The 21179-nt window shown below is 36.8% G+C and overlaps 1 protein-coding gene across 28 annotated transcripts in view; it reads left to right on the plus strand.

Moving 5' to 3' along the window:
- DOCK9 (dedicator of cytokinesis 9) overlaps positions 1-21179 on the plus strand; it is a 236178-nt gene that overhangs the window by 126608 nt on the left and 88391 nt on the right. For all 28 annotated transcript variants that reach the window (XM_036228861.1, XM_036228837.1, XM_036228844.1 and 25 more), the window contains exons 4-9: positions 3092-3174; positions 4794-4863; positions 6657-6752; positions 7715-7849; positions 13111-13285; positions 14238-14305. In XM_036228861.1, the coding sequence (XP_036084754.1) occupies positions 3092-3174; positions 4794-4863; positions 6657-6752; positions 7715-7849; positions 13111-13285; positions 14238-14305 (627 nt within the window). The remainder of the gene's footprint in view (positions 1-3091; positions 3175-4793; positions 4864-6656; positions 6753-7714; positions 7850-13110; positions 13286-14237; positions 14306-21179) is intronic.

Consider the following 21179-nt stretch of genomic DNA (forward strand, 5'->3'; position numbering starts at 1 on the left):
CGTAAGTGAACTAACTGGACACGATGTCAGAGGCTTCATTATTGATATTTTTTTAATGGAGACTCAGCACACATGTTTACATATTTACTTCATTTCTATATTTATACTTGGAACTTATTTTCAAGACTAGTTCAATATTTATGTAATGTCAAGTGATAATGAGCAGAGCCTGAGATCCCTGATCAATGTATGATTGTAATTTTGTTTGAACACACAAATAAGGATCCTTATAAGGGGGAAAGAGAAGTTATTGCATTTAGATTGCTTTTTTTCCTCCTGGGGTGTTCGTTTTTATCTCCAAGATGAACTAATTAGGTATTTTAATTTTGTTTCTTGACTGATCCTTCATTTAAAAATAATAGATTTTGATCTGTATTTGCTAGATAAATATGCCCATCAATAAATTTTCCCACTGCAAGGAAGTTAAGCGTTTATAAGTAAAAACCAATTAAAATAACAAGATTTAGTTTCCATTGAGATTTTTGAAAAATTAAAATACTTAAAAATTTCAAAGTGTGTATTCTTATACTCCTGAAAAGGTGACTTCTTACCTAATAACCTCCTTTGCTACTATACTAGTAAAATTAATTATAGACAAAACAGTTAGGTATGTTTATATATATCCTTAAATGTTTATTTTAAAGCAGGGTGTAGGCAAACTGACCTACAGGCAAAATCTGGTCTGCAGCCTGTTTTTGTAAATAAAGTTTTATTGTAGCACAGCCACACCCAGTTGTTCACATATTGCCTATGGCCACTTCGACTTCACAGCTCAAAGTTCAGTGGTTGCACCAGAGACAATATGACCCTCAAAGATGAAAATAGGTACTATCTGGCCTTTTGCAGGAAAAGTTTGTTGATTGCTGTTTTAAAGCATCTAGCAAAATTATTAATTACTAATTCAGTTTTTCCAATTGCTTTAAAAATATGGTTTTTGAAGGACAGCTCTCCATTAAATTCATTAATCGCTTCAGGTTGTGCAACAGCGGCTTCATGCTATGCTGCTGGAGCCAACATAACTAAACCTCTTGGGACCCTTCCACTAGGGTGGAGTGGAACAACACTTCCTCTTCATCCTCTCGTCCAGAGGAGAATGACCTAATCGCTTTTTAAAAAACAACTTCAAAAACCTTTCAGGATAACTTCAAAATATTATTGAATTTCACAAGTTTGAAAGGTTAGTCTTGAAATCAGTCAGTCAGATCTTTGTGTTTTTTGAGATACAGCTCTCTGGGTACTGAGGAATTTAACAGGTGCCTTCTATGTGGACAGTCAACCATGGCTTATTAAATGAATGAACCTCTGGCTGCTAAACCTTATTAACAATATTTTTTACAGTTCCTTATAATTTAAAATATTTAAACATTACAATTATCTTTCGTACTCATTTTGCCTAAGATATTAAAAATCTGGGCACTCAGGTATTCCATTAGTAAATGTGCTGATTATATCTATACTTACTTATTTTTTAATTGGGCGGGTACAGTTCATACTTCAGAATGGTTATAATGCCCTGCAAGAGACTTTGGTGGCACAGCTCTCGTGGCAGTGCTTGACGAAGAACCACCATGGCCCTGAGGACTGCTGCAGTCTGTGATTTGACTTCCAAAACAAAAAGAATAGAGTCAGGTCCACGAGACTGTATCATGCATAGCCAGACTTGACTTATGCTAATAGACCGAGAGACGTTAGTGAAAAAATGTAAATGTACAGATGACTCTGTACTGGTCTTGGAGTATGATTTTGAATGTGGATGTCTGATGTCCTAAACGTGAAAAGTTTTTGAAATTTTTTTTAAAAAGCACATTCAAGAATAAAATAGTATTTAAAAACATTTGTAACTACATAGCAAAGAAATTGAAAAGTTGTTTAGCTCCCACATCTGACTGTTCTTACCCCTTCTTTGCTACTTATTCCACCTCTCTGAATGATTATATAAAATACTTCCATTACCTTCCCTTCATAACCTTGCCAATAAAATGCTTAGTGTAGATCCTGGCACAAGAGAAGCACTCATTGTTGTGGCTGTAGTTATTTTCATGTCTTTGGGGTGGAAGAGAGTTTATCTCAAAAATAGATTTAAAAGGTTGGCAATTAAACAATGAAGTAACGTAGGAGAAGGGAGACTTTTTTCATGATATTAGTTACAGTCAGAATCAAGTCAACGAGGTAAGACATAAATACATTTATCTACCTATGTTTTCACTTATTCAGTTTTTCAGCCACACTAAAGTTTACATACGTGTAGTCAAGAGCTGATTACTAAACCTTTGGTACCTAAATCAAAACTTCACCTATTGATTTTGACTTAATTCACATTTGAAGGTCTGGCAGATGCAGCCTCATAATTTTAAGACTCTACGCACTACTTGATGGATCTTCCTTGGAAGATGAATGAAAGACATGATGCTTTCTCATCGAGTCTGTCATGTAGAAGGTAGTTTAGTGCAGCCTGTGTAGGTTAGCATCCAATAGAATCCTTGGCAATGGAATGCTCCATACTTTGTGTATTCTTTACACACACACGTATACATGAAGATGTCATGGTGCCACTAAGAATTGGAATTGAAATCTTTCCTCCTAATAACCTCACTCTGTTCCTTATAAGTAGAAGGGAAAACTAAGAGCAGATTTATATAATATTGACTAACAAAGCCAGTTGTAATATTAGTAAATACCATGAAAACATCGCGTGGTTCACACTTTCTGTTCACTTATATGTTCTAGTAGCGGCCACTCTACTTAAGAACCAAGTGCTTTTAAGTCAGTAACTGTACATTGTTATGTAAATGATGCAAGAGAGAAGGTGAAGTTTTTCTCATTGTAAAATCTGCTCTCAGAGCATGAAGGATGATTAAATCATTAAAATGACCCCTCTCCCAAGGATAATGTGTCAGTGATTCTTAAGCCTCACGGGAAGCTCTAATGGTGGAATTTCAGGCATTGGAGGGATAAGGGGAAAAAATATTTTTGATGTTTGTATGGGTGTGCATTCATAAACCTTCATAAATGTTCTCTAAAAGTCATCACATACCTTTTTTATTTTTCATGTACTTTCTATTTTTTTTTAATCCCCCCCCCCCTGCAACAGTGCATCAAAACCTATAATTCTGACTGGCACCTTGTGAACTATAAATATGAAGATTACTCAGGAGAGTTTCGACAGCTTCCAAAGTAAGTAAATGGACAGACCACACAAGGTGCGGTTATACACACAGGGAAAATTCATTGTACTTAAAATTTTTAGAGAGGTATGTAACTTCTCTGCCTAGTACTCAATCCTAGGACTCTAGTGTTAGTAGGCGGTAATAAACATGCACATGGTTTAATTAGGTCCAGTGATTTCTTTTCAGTGTAGCAGTGATGAAACATAAACAGGTGAAATTTTTTTCAGTGAGAAATAGAAAACAAGGAAAATGTAAGGATATTAAAATATAGTGCAATGTGTTTTATCTTAAAAATATATTTTGAAGAGACATAAAAAATCATTTTATATTGAATAAATTAGGTTAAATGTAGGTTAAAGAACAAACTTTTTCTCAGGCAAATGTCTCTACCTCCTCTAAAGTATTAACTTGTTCTTGAATGCACCAAAAGCAAGTGTGTTTAGATTGTTTAATGGTGCTTAAAGTGAACCAGGGATAGAGGTAGGTTTCACCTTGAGAGGATGTCTGTTCTAAAATGCTATAATCATAACTGATGTAGTTGGCAAATTTTAGTTGATTATGAAAATTGAAAGCAAATAATGATGGATTGTGTTTCAAAAGTAACTATTGCCAATAAAAATTTTACTTGAGATCCTATTAATATATTTTTCTTTGTGTTTGTTTTAACTATGAGTTGGATTTGTTATACTAGTGTCAGTGGACCTGGTTGTTTTTACTGTTTGTGTGGTTCAGCCACTCCTTAAGAGTGTTTAGCCAACTTCCCAAATGCTTCTTTTTGAATCTCAGCTGAGAACACTTTCTTCCAACATTATCTTCTCCAGATGGATGTGCTCCTTAGTTCTATATTTACCCAGTACTCATTTGGGGATTTTTTAATTCTTCCCGTTTGATCAGATTAATGTATCTTCACATATAGTCTTGTTCATACCATTCTCAGGGCTAAAAGAGAACAGACTGTGAGATTTAATGGACTTACTATACAATATACTTTTCCTGCTGGTAGATTTTACTTTTTGGCATTTATAAGAGTTTCTGACTGATGAGAATGAAAGGGAAGATTGTAACAGTGATTAAGAACATAAATTCTGTAGTCTACCTGTATCATCTACTTACTCTGCCCTCCGTGAGCCTCAGTTTCCTCATCTATTAAATGGTTTTAACACCAGTCCCCACCATCTAAAGGACTATAAGAGATAACACATACGAAGCATACAGCACAGTGCCTAGTACATAATAACTGTTTAATAAATGCTGGCCACTGGCATCTTTTTGTCATTTAAATCATCATCTAAGACTGTGGTTTTAATCACTTTAAATTTAGTGACCTCATTTTCCATATTTCTCAAACTTCATATTAAAAGTTATTCTATCAAGTCTTTGTTAACAAATATTCCCATTTTTAATATACCTACATAACTCCCAACAAGCTATGCTATGTTTTCTACATAGCTTTTGGAGCTCTCTTTTTTATCACCTACTGTGAAAAGCAATGGCATTGGTGGTTTTTATTCTTTATCTGAGTGGGCCAGCTTTGGGTTTGTTAAATGCTGGTTCCTCTGATGGAAGAAGAAATGCAGTATCTTTTCATTAATTAATTATTAAACAAGTTTTTTCTTCTTTTTAAAGCAAAGTGGCCAAGTTGGATAAACTTCCAGTTCATGTCTATGAAGTTGATGAGGAGGTCGATAAAGACGAGGTAGGTTGATCACTCACAGACTTAGAATATTAATGATAAAATTACCAACATTTAGCTGAAACCGGAATAGGAATGTTTCTTTAAACGGGAAGAATTTTTAAACATGTTTTGTTTGATTGATTTAAATAAGGTTTCTGTTTCAACTTGACTACTTAGCATAGCATGTTCTTCTGGTCCTGTTTATTTATTCTGAGATTATTTTCAAAGGCTTGGATAAGATTTGGCTGCACTTTAAAAGATATCAAGATTACTTAGACCTTAAGTTTAGATTATCTTAAAACAAACTGATAGCCAATGGATTTTAAGTGGCTGTTTCTTCAGTGGTCACTTTGAGTGAAATATATAGTACCCAGAAGCTCTGATTTTACAAATCCACTCCCCCTACTATTGGAGAAAAGCTTATGGCTAGAGGAGTGTACAAATACAACAGGACACGAGGTGACAATGTCCACGGAGCAAGAGAAATCTTATAAAAAGTTAGTGCTACCTATCTCTGCATTTCTCATTCTCAATATTGGATGCCTTATTGTGAGTTTAGTTTTTATTTATTTATTTATTTTTTAAATTGTCAACTAAGACAACACCAGCCACTCAAGAACTTTAACAATGTCCACGGTAGCAAGTTATTTTACAAAACACTTTTTAAATAATTCTGAAAAGAGTAGGTCGTCATTCAAAATGAAAAACAAGATATTAAAAACTTGGTGGTGATTAATAGTAAGAGGAGGACCAATTGAAATAATGCTTGTGAAGGCACACAAAACAAGCATTTACCTAGACAGGTAAGTTATTTCTGTCATTGCTGATAATAACAACGATATAGACCATCAATATTCATATTGAGATGGTCTAAAACAAAACATAGGATGGGTCATTATGCAATTGTCTACTTGATTACAAAAAATAAACATCATAATTAGAGACTAATCTTAGGAGATGTGAGCTGGGTAACGTGACACTATGTGGCCTTCTCTTCACAGGGTACCTACCGAAGTATATATTGGGCATAGCCTTACAGAGGGAAAGAAGTCACTAGGGAGAACTCTTGAAGGGTGTGGTAGGGTGTGGTGGAAGGTTTGGCAGATTGCGTATTTGCGTGTATATAAGCTTCATCTGTCTATTATGTGTACAAATATACACCTATACTTTTAGCAGCAACTGGCAGCTCCATGTCCTTTAACCCAGATTTCAGAGCTTGGGGTCAGAACTTGAAGAGGCATGTTTCTTTACTTTTCTAGCTGTTTCCTTTCACTTTTCTAACTCTCTTTCTTCCCTCTGTCCCTGTTGGGATCGTTTCTATCTTTCCTTCTTTTCTGTTGTCCCATCACCTTAACTCTCCTTTATTGGCTCACATCTCCTTCCTTCCTTTCTTTTTCACCTTTCTCTGAACTAAGCTTCTGGGAAGTTCTCCAGGAATTTGCTTTTGTCCTTCAACTGTAGGGGAGTGTAATTTGAAAACCTTTTTCATGAAACCCAGCGAGACCTTACAACTTGAGTGGTCAAGTATGGTATGTACTTTCTGTGGCTCACTAAACTCTTAAAAATAAAAATTTGGATTAGAACTAGCTTTGCCTTTTAATGGACTGGAGTTTTCAGAAATGTAGGCTTGTCCCAATCTTTCACTGTTAAGTGGACACGAAAGTGACTTGTACATGTTAATGTCAGATGGTTACTCCAGGAAAGGGCCAAGCAGCAGGCTGGCACCGAGTGAATGATTTTCCCATTGACCAGACTCACAGCAAATGGCATGGGTAATAACAGAAGATGATTGTGGTATTTCCCTTCTCTCCTAGGATGCCGCCTCCCTCGGCTCTCAGAAGGGTGGGATCACCAAGCACGGGTGGCTGTACAAAGGCAACATGAACAGTGCAATAAGCGTGACCATGAGGGTAAGTAGGCCCGTCACCCTGCTTTCTCCTTTAGGTCTTAGGAACAGTGCTTCAGGTAAACGTGTGTGCTCTTCTTCCTGACAAAAGCAGTGTCGTCTGGTTAGTAAGATGCCTCACTTTGTTAGTAAGACCTTCAGTATAGACCTTTCCACCTACTTACCCCCATCACCACCTCACCAGCGTGAAGAGACTGTCATTGGCCTGGTGCAAAGGTGCGACTGCTAACACAGGCTCTCTTCTCTGTGTTAACTACAAAAATGATACTGGTACCTCACAGAACATCACCAAGGGGCTAAACCTCAGCTCTTCTGTGGAGGTCTGCTGTGGCAAAATCAAGTTAAGTAAAAATCGAAGATTAAAGGGAAAATGATTATGTTGGAAGAAGTCTGCAAAAAGCAAAACCAGTGTGAAAAGCTACTCACCAGAGAAGTAGGTCCAGAAAAAGACCAGGACTAATAATAAAGAGAAAAGAAACAATGGAGATGGGGTTGGGGGTAGAGTAGGATGGACAGGGGGATAAAAATTAAATCGGGGAAAATGCCGACTGCCATAGTCCTGAGGCTAGAAAACTGTTCGGTGTCATGAGGCAGAGTACAGTTGCTGTTCTGTGTGAGCAAGAAACCCTGGGGATTTGAGAAGTTTCCATCTTTCTGAGCTGCATCCCAAATTGGAACTCACTGCACTGCTGTTGGGTAGTTACATAAAATCCCAATTTCTGTGGGTGAGAAAAACGACCAGTGCTTGTTAAGTGAACCACCTCCTCAGAATTGAAATGCAGTGAAATTATTAGATGTGAAATTATTGGTCTTAACTCACCCAGTTACCTGGGGCGTTGGCTAAAATTATATTTATTTTGGAGAGAACTGAACTGTTTCGCATGTGTTTCTAATTGTGACTTATTGATAGAGATTGTGACTCTTTTCATTCCAAAACAATAACTCTGTGTGTACTTTTTTTCTTAGTCATTTAAAAGACGGTTTTTCCACCTGATTCAGCTTAGTGATGGTTCCTACAATTTGAATTTTTACAAAGATGAAAAGATCTCCAAAGAACCAAAAGGATCGATATTTTTGGATTCCTGTGTGGGTGTGGTTCAGGTAAATATGAAGCGTTTTATCGTTTTATTATTTGTAAAAGTACCATCTGTGAATTAACAGATTTAAGCAAACACTTCCAAAAATGGCAATTTTGTGATAGAAATATAATAGATTACTTTAAATGAGAAAAGGCTTTGTTTTTGGTTTTTTTTTTTTTTTTTTTTATCATTTTAGAAGATGGCAGGTATAGCCTAGGGGCAGAAATATGTTGTAGTAGGCACAAATGCTCTTGAGCATGAGTTCTTGTGTTTAAAACCTGGCTCAGCCTCTTTTTAGCTGTGTGACCTTGGACTGGCTATTACCTGAAGTTTTTTCATTTGCAAAATTTAGATAATGATATAGGGAAATGAGAAGATTAGATGAGTTAACTTGGGAATAGCATCTCATTGATGACTTTTATCAGTATCATCATAATACCAATGGCAGACTAATATATTGGTAAAGAGATTGGGTTTTAGATCCTGACTGAGTTCGAATCCTTACTCTACCAGCTGTGTAACTTTGGAGATATTATTTAAACTCTCTGTGCCTCAGTTTCCTTATTTGTTAAGTCGGGATAGTAATAGTACCAAATATGGTTTCTGAGAAGATTAATTTTACATTTAAAGAGTTTAGAAAGTGCTGGCACATAGTAAGCATTCAGCCAGCATTGGATATTTTTGTTATCATAGTGCTGATGCAGTTGTAGAGTTATTCTTAAAAATTATTTTTGATTAAATATAATACATGAATATATTTATTTTATAAAAAATTAATGCAGATAATATGGCAGTCCCCGTTGACCCCAATTTCTCCATTTCCCAAAGATCTAGGGACTTTTTCCAGTTTGGTGTTTTCCTTCCCTACCTTTATAGAATTGTCTTTGAAAGCAGATTGCCTGTTTCTCCATCCGTCTGTCCATTTTTCAGGAAGATCTAAAGCAGCACTGACAAGTATCCTTAGAACACAGGACAGCATAAATTTAAAGCGGGTTTGAAAGCAGAAGAGTGAATGAGGAGTCGTGGTAGGGAGATGTTGAAGTGGAATTAGCTAAGAAAGAAGTACATGTTATGAAGATCTAACAACAGCTTTGGGTGGGCAACAAACTGGGCTCTATGCTTTCTAGCTTGGAAACCTGTTTAGTCACTCAGTGCACATAGATATAAACAATCTAATTAGTCAGAAGCTGCCCAGCAATCTCAGAATGAAGATCATTCAGGCGTTTCTCCTGGGGGCTCTTATACAGAGGGCACTGTGTGATTAATGAACAATCTCCTTGACAACTTCTCACAATAGATGCAGTCACCATTATCAGAGAATTCTTTCTTAAAATAATGGCTAATGACATCAGCCCAAAGAAAGGCTTTTTGTGGAGCCAGTGTCTTTAACGTTAGACATGCATAGATCTCTTGTTTGACCCTCAGGTATACGTGTTTATGTATTCACATTTCCTTAAAATTAAATTTTATTTCATCCAAGTCATCGTTCATCTGGTTTAAATAGTCAAGCATTTGAGAAAGGTAATACTAAAGGCACATTCCTGCCTATATTACCTCAACCTCACCCACTCCTTACTCCCCTGAAGTGATCATTTTCAACTCTTTTTATTATTTTTTCTGGGATTTGTCATCATATGGCTAAATAAGAAGTGTTTGCTGCTCTTCATCAGTCCTGGACATTATATGATGGTGATAGGATTTCAGTTCCTGTAACCCTCCTTTCTGTTCTAATCTGGACTTCAGTTGACCCTTGAACAACATGAGGGTGAGGGATGCCAACTGCCTGCAGAGTAAAATACATGCGTGACTTGTGACTCCCCCCCGGAACTTAATTAGTGATAGCCTGCTGTTGACCAGAAGCCTTACCGATAGCGTAGATAGTCGTTTAACATATTTTGTGTGTTATCACAAATCGACTGGAATGGTGCCATGTACGGTCCGTGTTTGTGAGTTTTTGTAATAGATTTGTGAATGTTTTGTGGTGGTAAATGATAATATAGACTACTGTCTACATATATTTTATGCGTTCATGACATGCCTGTTTTTTAATTTTTTCAAAAATTTAGGCTATGCGGTTCATCTGCAAATTTTTTCAAATTGTCACAAATCTCAAAAAAATTTTCCAGTATATTTATTAAAAAAAAAATCCATACATAAGGCAACCCATGCGGTTCAGACCTGTGTTGTTAGAAGGTTTAATGTAATTGCCTTCTCAGCCTCTGCACAGCTGCCATCCTGGAAATTCCCGTTGCCTTGGTCCATGTGGGATTCCCTGTTTCCAGGATCCTCGGTCTCCTTTTTTCTTCTTTTACTTTCTTGTTTTGGAGGAGCATATCCTCCAAAACAAGTCACTTACTGAGAAGTCACCTGTAAGATGTTAATTTTTTTGAGTTAGTGTTATCTGTAGATATCTTTATTTTTGCATTTATATTTGACTGTTTGGCTGGATGTAGAAATCTAAGGTAAAATTTACATTAGAATTTGAAGGCATTTTATTATTTTCCAGTCGTTTGTGTTGTTTTGGAGTCTGATGTTATTCCCTGTTCTTTGTGATTGTCTATCTCTGGTGACTTGAAATTTAGGTTATTGTGTCTTGATTTTTTTTTCCGGTAAACTTTTTTGTCAAAGCACAACGTACAAATAGAAAATATACGTATAATGAATGTGTGGCTCTGAATTTTTACTGTTTGGCTCCCTTTAAAATCTCTTGTGCTGAGAACTCTGTTCTCATGCTGAAAACTCTGCCTGCATGATTTAGACACTTGGGTCTTCCTGACCTCCATTCAGTCTCAGGGAGACTGCGGGGCTCTGCTGGGTTTTCCCTTCCTGTTCCACAAGTTAGATGTTGCCTTCTAGCAGAGGTGGGGGTAGGACTCCCCTCATTTACTTCTCTTCCGCCCTGCCTGTTGTCAAATATCTGAAAACAGTTGTTTTATCTGTGTCGTCTAGTTTTCCAGTAGTTACATTTGCTAGTAAGTCCAGTCCCTGTTACTTCATCATGGCCAGCAGTGGAAGTTAGGGGTCAAACTCAGATGTTTTCAGGGTCCAAGGAATGAAGGAAGGAAAAGAAGAGGTCTGGGTGTGAAGCCATAGAAAATTCTAGGGAGTGTGACAAACTGAAGCACAGGTGGTCCTGTTTAAAGAGGGCTGATGCTCCTGGGTGGAAATACCAGTCCATGGTTGCCAGATCTTCTGCTTTTTAAGAAAGGCAAAAAATCACTTAACATTCACTGGAAATTATTTTATGTCAGCAGCTAACTGGCATGTGGATGTCTCCCATTAGTAACCCAATCTTAGCTGAAAGTTGCTACTGTAAAAACCAAATTATATCAAAGTTTATTTATTCCCAGTGTAAAGTAAGAAGTACCAGAATGAATTGTCAGTGATGGAAATTAACTTCTTGTGTGGGATTCTCAAGTAGGAGTTTGATTTATATTATTAAATTGAGAGACTTTTGAAGTTACTTTTTAGTTTAATTTTCTGGTATTGAGTTTTTTTTTTTTTTTTTAAGTTTAAAGCAAACCTAAATATATATGCCAACTTCACATAGAAAATATGAAGTAATTGCTTGTTCTATAACATTTTTTTTGCCCGTTTTCTACACAGTGTATAAGCACAGCATCCCTGCGTTATTATTCAGTCTCCGGAATACAGTTCAGAATCTAAAGTTCTGACTTCATGGATGTTTCTTCCTTCATATTCTTTTTGCTGATGCGGGTGATAGTATTTTGCATTCAATGAATTTTATTTATGGCTTCAAAAATTTAAAATAATTTGTTCTTATTCACATCCGTTTGTAAACTAAATTCCAAAAGTTGTGGTTTAAGTGTTTGGGTTTTTTTTACTATTGCTTTTGGACATTGCTATGAGTTTAAAGAAATGCCGAAACTAAATTTTAAAATAGACCTGAAAGGAATTCAGTTTAGAATTTTAAGCCCTAAAAGTATTTTAGAACCTTGAAGTGATTATACTTCTTTTTCAGATAAGGAAACTAAGGATCAAAAAGAGGAATAATTCAGAATCAAGGCCCAATGTCCTCCCCTCTTTTAACTTTTTACTTTCATAATCATGAATATCTGAGGGGAAAAAGAACTCATTTTTACATTCAGCCTTTGCCTGATCTGATTCTTGCCTTAAAAAGAAGTTTAAGTGAGGTCCAGGGCAGCAATTATGGAACCCACAGTAGGCAGTCTGTACATAGCCGTTTGTGTGGCTTTGCTGGGAGTAGCACTCTTCATGTTCTGAGAAATACACAGAGAAGCCTTTGGGAAGGTCGCCCTGTCCCTGAGACCTGCATTGAGGAGTCCCCTGAGGGGCTGCAGCTAACCAGCTAGAATTTAGTGAGTGAGGGGTATGCCGCGCCACAGGTCGGTGGGAGTTTGTGACATCGTGTCCCTCAGCCTGTGCCATGGTCCTCAGAGCTGAACTTCTGTCTAGTGCATTGGGGCATTGTGTGTGTGTATGGGGGGGGGGGTTTGGGGTCACTCCCCAGGGAATGTTTGGTAATATCTAGAGATATGTTTTGACCTTCACAACAGGCAGGGATGGGTATGCTACTGGCATCTAGTGGGTAAGGCCTACAATGCACAGGAGCGCCCCCACAACAGTTATCAGCCCCAAACAGATATCAGCAGTGTGAAGGTTGAGAAATCCTTCCCATTTGATGCACGTGGACTACTGTTTTTATACTTTGAGTCAGACACCCTTTCACAGGCATAAAAGCCAGAGGCATGTCGAAAGGCCCCTGGAAGAAGGTAGATATGGTGGCCTAATACCTTTTGGGACTCATAAATATTGAGTGAGTTCCAGATAAGAAAGTCAAACATATTGATAGATAATGATTTGCTTTTAAAAACATAATACCACACACTAGTTAATTAAATTAAAAAAAAAACTAGGGAAATTGAAAAGTTTAAATGAAATTTTATTCATTCAGCTATTTTTCAAGAGCCTATTATTTGCCTGGCAGTGTTCCAGAAGTGGAGATGTGGCACTGGACAAAAGAAATCTCTGCTTTCATTCCATTGGAGGGGACAGACAACTGATAAGACGAGTGTGCAAAATATGTAACGTGTCAGATGGAAAACCGACAAAATAAAACCGAGAAAATAAAGCAGGGAAGGTGGATAGTCGATGGAGTTCATGAGAAAGATGCTTGCATTTTTATATAACTTGGTCCAAAATGCCAATGAGATAGCACCCATCAGCAAATCATATGAGAAAAAATTGTAAGTCCATTCCAATTCTTTTAAAATATGTCTCTTTACCCTTTTCCCATTTCAGAACAACAAAGTCAGGCGTTTTGCTTTTGAGCTCAAGATGCAGGACAAAAGTAGTTATCTTTTGGCAGCAGACAGTGAGATGGAAATGGAAGAGTGGATCACAACTCTAAACAAAATTCTCCAGCTCAGCTTTGAAGCCGCAATGCAAGAAAAGCGAAATGGAGACTCTCATGAAGGTAGGGAGGTCTAGCTTCCCCCAGGTACAGCACACTCTGCAGGTATCTTTACTTTTGCCAGAGGATTTAGAAAGTGGACATGTATATTGCACAGGTACATGAGAAGTGGGAAAGATGTGAGCTTTTTACAGATAGCCTGTTAAAAAAGATTTTGTCGTATTAGGATTTACTACCCTGACTTCATTTTCATAAGGAAGAACCACAGTTTTGGAGGCAGGAAGGAAAACCTGAGTTCAAATCCCAGCAATAAATACCATTTTCAGTTATGAGACCTTAGGCAAGGTACTTATGTTTTCCAAGTCTTGGTTTACTCACTCATAAAATGGGAATAAAAATGGAATGTGTGGTTAGATGAGATTAAGATAATGTATATCTGGTACCTAGCATAGAGTCAGCACTTAAAATACTAATTATAATTTTTATTGTCATTAATCATATCCTTTGGAATTTTCAAGACAAAATTAGGATTGACAGAAGCCTCAGATTAAATTCATGTTTTATTTTGTGTTGTTTTATTTTGCTTCATTTTGTTTTAATTCCTTAGGTCATTCTCAACTCTAGCTGTGTCTTAGAAATGCCTGGGAGCTTTTAAAAAGTACTCTTTCCATTGTCCTACTAAAGATCCTGATTTAGTTGGCCTTGGATTGTGCCCGGGTAGGCCTGACTTTTAGTGTGTCTGATGGGTGTAGCCCCGTGGGCTGGTGTTCATAGCTAGTGTCAGTTCTAGTTGGCCAGTGTCCATGTTCCATCAGCTACCAAATGTTTAACTCACCACTTGGCCTGGGCATCGGTGTTTGTTTGTTTGTTTTTTTTAAACCTCCAAGCTGTTTCTAATGCAGAATTGAAAACCACTGTACTCCAGGGCACATAAGAAAAATGATCATCTTCCTCCTGTTTTAAATAAAATATATTCAACTGGGAGTGACTCAGGTAATCTGTTTTGACATTTCAGATGACGAACAAAGCAAATTGGAAGGATCTGGTTCTGGTTTAGATAGCTACCTGCCTGAACTTGTTAAGGTAATATCATCATCTTAAATCTTTTGCTCTTCATAGAATGATATGGAAATAGTGCTCATTTCATGGAATATTTCATCTGTTGCAATGATTAACAGTTACATTGTAGTAAATCATTACAATGACATTGTAGTTACTGCTCTTTATTTTCTGTCCTGAATATTTGGTGAGATGAAATACACTACTGACCTGAGTCAGATTTCAGTCTGTTTTCCAGAAAGTGCTTTACAAAGTATTCTTTTTTATTATTCTTTAAGTGTTTTTCCCTTCATTAGCTTTAATACTACATTACAAGTATTGAAGAAATATCCAAAATATAGGTAAATGTTCCCATGGTAACGTGGAATTCCCATGTTCACACAGATGCACCAGCTTATTCAAGTTAATGCACACATTCCAGAGAGGTTGGATCCGTGTTAATGTTGGCACTAACCAAAGGGGATTGTGTGTTGTACAAATTTTTCATGGGTCATTCTGAATGAAAACAAAGTTACATCTGTTTTTTATAATTTTGAGAAACTTAAATGTAACTGAAAAACGCAAAGGGAAACAAACAACCATATTCCCACCACCCAGATTCAACACCTGTTTACTATATTGTCTTTTTAGCTTCCGTATTTTTGTAAAAAATAATAAAATATTAGTTATAATTATTTTTAAACCTCATCCGTATTTCATACCCTTCTTTTCCTGCAACCTCAACCGGAGACAACCACTATTATTAGTTTTCTGGAGTTACTGATACTTAATTTTTATGTCTTTACCAATATATCTATCATCATGATATATATGGTTGTGTTTTGTATGTTTAAAAATGTTACAGAAATGCTAACTTATTATTCTGCACTTGCTTTTGTTTTTTCTAGTTCAGCATTGTTTTTGAGATTAATCCTACTTTGTGTATAGATCTGATTTATCCCTTTTATTGCATTGTGTAAGCATTTTATATCAGCTGTTCTATTATTTCCATTTTTTTCCTATTACAGTGTTATAATGAATATCTTGTACTCGTCTCCTTGTGTGCATCTATGAATGATTCTTTTTTAAATGAGAGCAATTTCTTTGTTTTCTCTGGTCCTTTGTATTCTTACTCTGATACTGCCTTTCTATTCTTTTTTTTTTTTTTTTCCAAAATACAGTGAAATAGAGACTGTACACACCCACATCTTAAAGGCTGTAATAGAAAACATGGTTATCTATATACGGTTATAAATAGACTCGCATTCAGCACTGACCTTTCCTTCAGACAACATGTTTGTTCTAAAATGTGAAATCTCTCTCCCTGGCTCGGACTTTAGAATATTGTTTTTCTCAGACTTGACGGTTACCACAGTATCATTTTGGCACCTGCATATTGAAGCCAATTTCAGTGCCACCCTTGTAACCTCCTCTTAGGCTGGGAAGAGTTTTGGTGTGTGTGTTTGCTTTCTTGAGTCTGAACTTCTGTGTTTCCTATTTTATATTGAGACTTACTTCTTTGTTTCTGGATGTTTTGAGGTTCATAATTTCTCAAAGCACAATGTTTGTTGTAATGGATAATATATGCGATGCAATCTAGAATTCACAAAGTAACTTTCTGTACTTACTGGGTGAACCCAGGAGACGACTCGTATTATTTCAGCCTCACGCTGGTTAATTAGGAATCTGTATTTCTTCCTATGAAGACATGCAGGAGCTGTGCTCTCCCCCACTACTGCCTTGACAGCTAATTCAAAATTCCTTGATCCTGTGACCTAGGGATATACATACATTTTTTTTAAAAAAAATCTGGGTTTTGTAATGTTGAGCTAAAGAAACCTGACACGAAGCCTGACACAAAGCCTGTCATGAAAAAAATATATTCATTTATTTATTATTTTAAAATAAATAACATAGTTGGAGCTATTGTCAAACTGGGTAACAAGCAAGTTAGCTGAAGCTATTTTAGTTGGTAAAATCAATTTAAATTGGTTTCAACTCCCATTTCTTACTATTTGTTTTGTTTTTATTTTTTATTGAAGGAGAACTCACATATGGTAAAATGCTTGGGCACTAATTGTACAGCTTGATGGATATCACATTTGTGCACCCACATAACCACCACCCAGATCAATATGTGGAAACTTCCAGCACCCCAGCAGACTGTCCTGTAACCCCCTCCCGGCTGATACCCTCATTCTTTTGACTTCTATCATTGAAATTAGTTTCAACTGTTCTAGACCTTCCTATAAATAGAATCATACCATATGCGCTCTTTGTGTCAGAACTCTTTAGCTCAACATTATGTGACCCAGATTCTTTTAAATTGATAGAATCGAATAGTGAATATTAAAGTGCACGGCCCTTAATAATGATAGCTATTATTTCTTAAATATAGATATACTGTGTGTATTAAGTTGTGATGTAAATGTATTTTTCACTGTGGGTCATGGTCAAAGCTTGAAAAATATAGCATTATAAGGGGCTTAAATGCTGTTTTTCTTTCCAGTTCTCAAGCGTTTTACAGATACTTTTAAGAAGGTAGGAAGAGGCAGAAGGTAATCTTTCAAAGGGAAAAAGAAAAAGAATAAAGAATTAAAATGTATTGTCATTCACTCATTATGCTGCCATCATGCTTGTAGGTGGCAGGTGTCCATCTGTGATGGCTTTTGTCAGCCTTCTCTGTTAACTGGTCATCCTGATTTTAGAAAGATTGGATTCTGTAGTTGGAGAATCTGAGACTGAAGTAAGGAGTGGGAAGGGAAGGGAGAGAGAGGCTCAAGGCACACAGCAAAGAGGGAAACTTAGGGGACGAAGAGGTAGAAAAGTCAGTACCAGGATAGGAAGGTGTAAGAAAGGGTCCAGGAGCAGAGCAGGCCACAATTAAGTGAGATTGCAGAGAAGGGACTAGAATAATGGGGGCAGACAGAAGGGGGTTAAAGGTGTAATTTAATGGCAGCCTCTTCTCTGTTCAACTCTTTCTGTTTCAGTTATCCTGTTGCACTGGGTTTTGTTTTCCACTGTGACTGCGACATAACCAAACAGGATGTGAGGGACAGGAAGTTGTTTTAGTACAAAAATAACTGATGTTATTCTGGAATATAATGAAGGGGCCCTTTACATATGGTAGGGATGATATGGACTTAAGCTTTCAGAATATTTTATATATTCTTGGCCCTTATGCTGTTCGTACATTTAGTACTGAACATCGTTATTTTACCATAAAACTTGTTCTTTTCTTCCTGTTTTCTAATATGGAACCAAACATGTTTGATGTAAATGTTACAGCATTTATAGTATCAGAGTACTTTTATAAACATTTTTATTGAATACACAAACTGTAAAGTTAGTTGATTGGTTTCTTCCCTTCAAAGTCAAGGGTTAATATCAGATTGTAAGCTCCAAATTTCTTTCTCAAGTTATATTTATCTTAGGCGACATTGGGATATATATCACCTCCTTGGGTAAAGTATGAAGAAAATCCCCATGCTTACATCTTATATTTTTTCTCCTCCATAGCTTTTCTATTTTTGAGGGGGTTTTTTTGTACTCAAAGAACAGCTAGTCACCTTAATTTGGTCTTCCCATGTGATTCTGAAAGAGAAATATTGTTTCATGTTAATCCAAAATTACTCACATCCAATGATCTTGTAACTTCTTTTTAACTAATAAACTTATCTTTCTAGGTAAATCTTTACATGATAAAGTATATTGTCTCAAACTTTACAGTCTCATTGAGGTTGATAAGAGTCAGGCAGCCAAGCTCAGCAGTACATGTCAGAATTAAAGCACAGACACCTTTTCCAATTTTTAAACCAAGTCTGTAATAGATGCTTCCTTCCCTGTGTCCTAATCTAGAAAACTGTGTTGTCGTAATGTGATACAAAGGGATTGGCTTGTGTTGGTGAGGTCAGCTGGCTCTCCATTTCTTGGTCCTCCTTATTCTATAATGCTTTATTCTATCTTTGTGATATAGAGGATGCGATGATGGTCCCAGGGAGTTAGATACTTTGGAAGTAGTGGAGTCATGACACCTCTTTAAATTAAAAAGTATATATTTTGGCCTCAAAGGATTTTGCAAAATCCTCTGTCCCAGCCCAGTCTGTTTAATTGAGCCAACAGTCAACGCAATGTAATTCTGATAACTTGTCCTCAAAATAAGATGCCACTAGCCATACTCTTTGGTCTTCGATTGTTTTGCCTGCTCAGAGATAAACTTAAGACACAGAGTAGGCCTAACGCCTACAGCAGTTCTTCTAGAAACGAAAATGTTTGGTCCGTAATTACCTCTTAAGACAAGGGAGAAAACATTGTTAGGATGTGTCATTAGTGATTAAACTTAGGATTTACAGGAGATGGGGAGAGAGCCTTTGTTTGTAGCCTTTGTTACAGGATTAAGGGGAATAGACAATCCTTCTCTTCTTTGACTTCCTTGCACGTGTCACTTTTTACAGAGACTGGCTCTGTCATTGTCCATTTTCTCCATTTTCCTCTCTTTTTCCTCTGTTCTGAGCCCAGAGTGTTAGAGGGGCTATCAGTAAGACCGTAATAACAGGATTTGGGGAGAAGCCAGTCCAGTTCTTCCCACCTCCACAATATGAACTGACCACAGGTTATTTTAAAAGCAGAGCTGGCTTCTGTCACTTTGTGAAGTGCTGGATGGCATAGTCTCTGGGTTAATTTTTTTTTTACAGCTATATTTTATAGGCCTTTAGATTGTAAGCATACCTAATGTGCTTGCTATAATAAGTAAAAATATCCAAAATTATATAAAGAAAAATTAATATTCCCCATCCTCCTCTATTACTACATTCCTGAGAGTCCTGATGTCATTAACCTGTTGTAATTTCTCTTTCACCAAACCAGTTGCTCTTAGAAACATATACACATATGTAGTGTTTTTAGTTTATGATGTATACCTTACTCTGCAACTTGTTCTTTACTTAAAAATATTTCATAGTTGTCCCTCTGGGGACATAAAGGATCTCATTTACTCATTTTCATAGCTGCATAATATTCCAGATATGGATATCACACACTTTATTCAGCCATCTCTTTGTAAACATTTAGGTTATTTTCAATTTTTAGCCTCTGTAGACAGTGCACAATAAACATCATAACATATTTGTAAGCTTAAATACATGAACTTTTATTTCATTAAGAGAAATTCTCCAAAGTGGGATTTCTGAGTTGGAGGTTATTATATTTTTAATACTTTAAATATTGACAGGTTACTCTCCCAATAGGTTGTAACAATTCACATTCCCATTTTTCTGCATCCTCTCCAGAGGAGTGAAAAATGGTATTCGCTGCTTTAGTTTGTGTTTTGCTGCCTACTAGTGATATTTTTCATATGTGCATATATCGCCATTTGGGTTTCTTCCTTTTTGACTTGCCTGCTCATATTCTTTACCCATTTTTTTTTTCTTGTCTGATAGAGTCTGGGCTCTGAAGCCAGACAGCTTGAGAAGCCAGGCTTCTATTTAATGTTCAGAGTTCTTGGGCAAAGTATCCCTTCTGCCTCAGTGTCTTCTCTTTTAAACAAGGATAACAATCGTACCTGCCTCCTATGGTTGTACAAAATTTAAATGTGCATTTAGGGTGATACCTAGTATAGAGATGTTGGCTATTATCAATAAATACTAATTTTTTCATTATGATGTTTTCATAATTCCTGCCTCAGAGCCCTGCCCATCCTGATTTTCATTTTCTTACCATCCAGGTTTTACTTGGTAGTTCTTCAAACACTATCTCTTGGGCATCACTTCTGTTTGATATATCCTAGGCCTTGAGAGGGAAGGGAGAAGCTTTAAGATGCTGAGTTCGCTTTTTCTCTCATAGCAGAGTTGTCAATGTATATAAGGTAGATTATAAGCTTTTAGGTTATTTTACATCTAAAGTCATCCATTTTTTCTCCTTAAATGATTTCTCCAGTGAAGACTGTATCTCTTAGGTATTAGTGGTGACATCAAGATGCTTCAAGTTTATTTTGGCTAGTTTTTTTTCTTTTCATGTGTCTGCATCCCTATTTGTTCTATGATTTTATGGCACTCAGCAGTCATCCTTGTTTTATTCATTTCTCATCTCCTAGCAGAGTCAACTTGGGACAAAAAGCATCTTTCAGAAAGGCGCAAGGAATTGTGTCTACATTTAGAACCCATTGCTCCACTCCAGTATCTGAGATCACAGCATTTGCCTCTTTTGAAGGACTCAAGCATAAATTTAGGAGTAGAATGTATTACTGTTAGTGGTGGCTTACAGTACCTTGTATTGATGTTTTTGTTAGGAAATGTCATGAGCTGTATACAAAGTAAAACAAATACTTGGGATTCAGTTAAGTAGATTCTGCATGTCCATGTTCTGGCTCTTTTGATGTGAAAAATTAGGAGAGATGATAGCCAAGGTGGAGTTACAAAGTCGTCCCATCCTCTACATGGAGCAAGCCTGCCTCAGCCACAGGCACCTGTTTTCCCCGATAAGCATGAATAGATGATTTGTAGGAATGCCCCTTAACCTCCAGAAGCCCGAAAGCTCTCGGGGATAGCATCAAGATAAACTTTTGTTGTGGCAAGAGATTTGAGCCATCGTCTCGTTCAGCATTTTTACTCAGATATGAAAATGGAGTCCAGGGAGGCTAAGTGACTTCCTCAAGTTCACACTACTCGTTAATGACTGAACTACAACTAGAATCCAGTTTCTTAGTATTCTCATAGTCATTTCTTTGTGCTAGACATAGACAGTTGGTTAAATATAGTAGTGATAGAGTTGGTCATTGCTAAGAACCTATTATAACAACTACATGCCTGAGAAAATTAAGGTGATGGTTAGTTTCTCATTAGCCATGATTGGGAATGAAATAACAGACCTTGTTCAGTCACCAGCATAGAGGACAAGACACCCTCTCCACTGTGGCTCTCAT

Source organism: Rousettus aegyptiacus, unplaced genomic scaffold (assembly GCF_014176215.1).
Source record: "Rousettus aegyptiacus isolate mRouAeg1 unplaced genomic scaffold, mRouAeg1.p scaffold_m13_p_11, whole genome shotgun sequence".
NCBI lineage: Eukaryota > Metazoa > Chordata > Mammalia > Chiroptera > Pteropodidae > Rousettus > Rousettus aegyptiacus.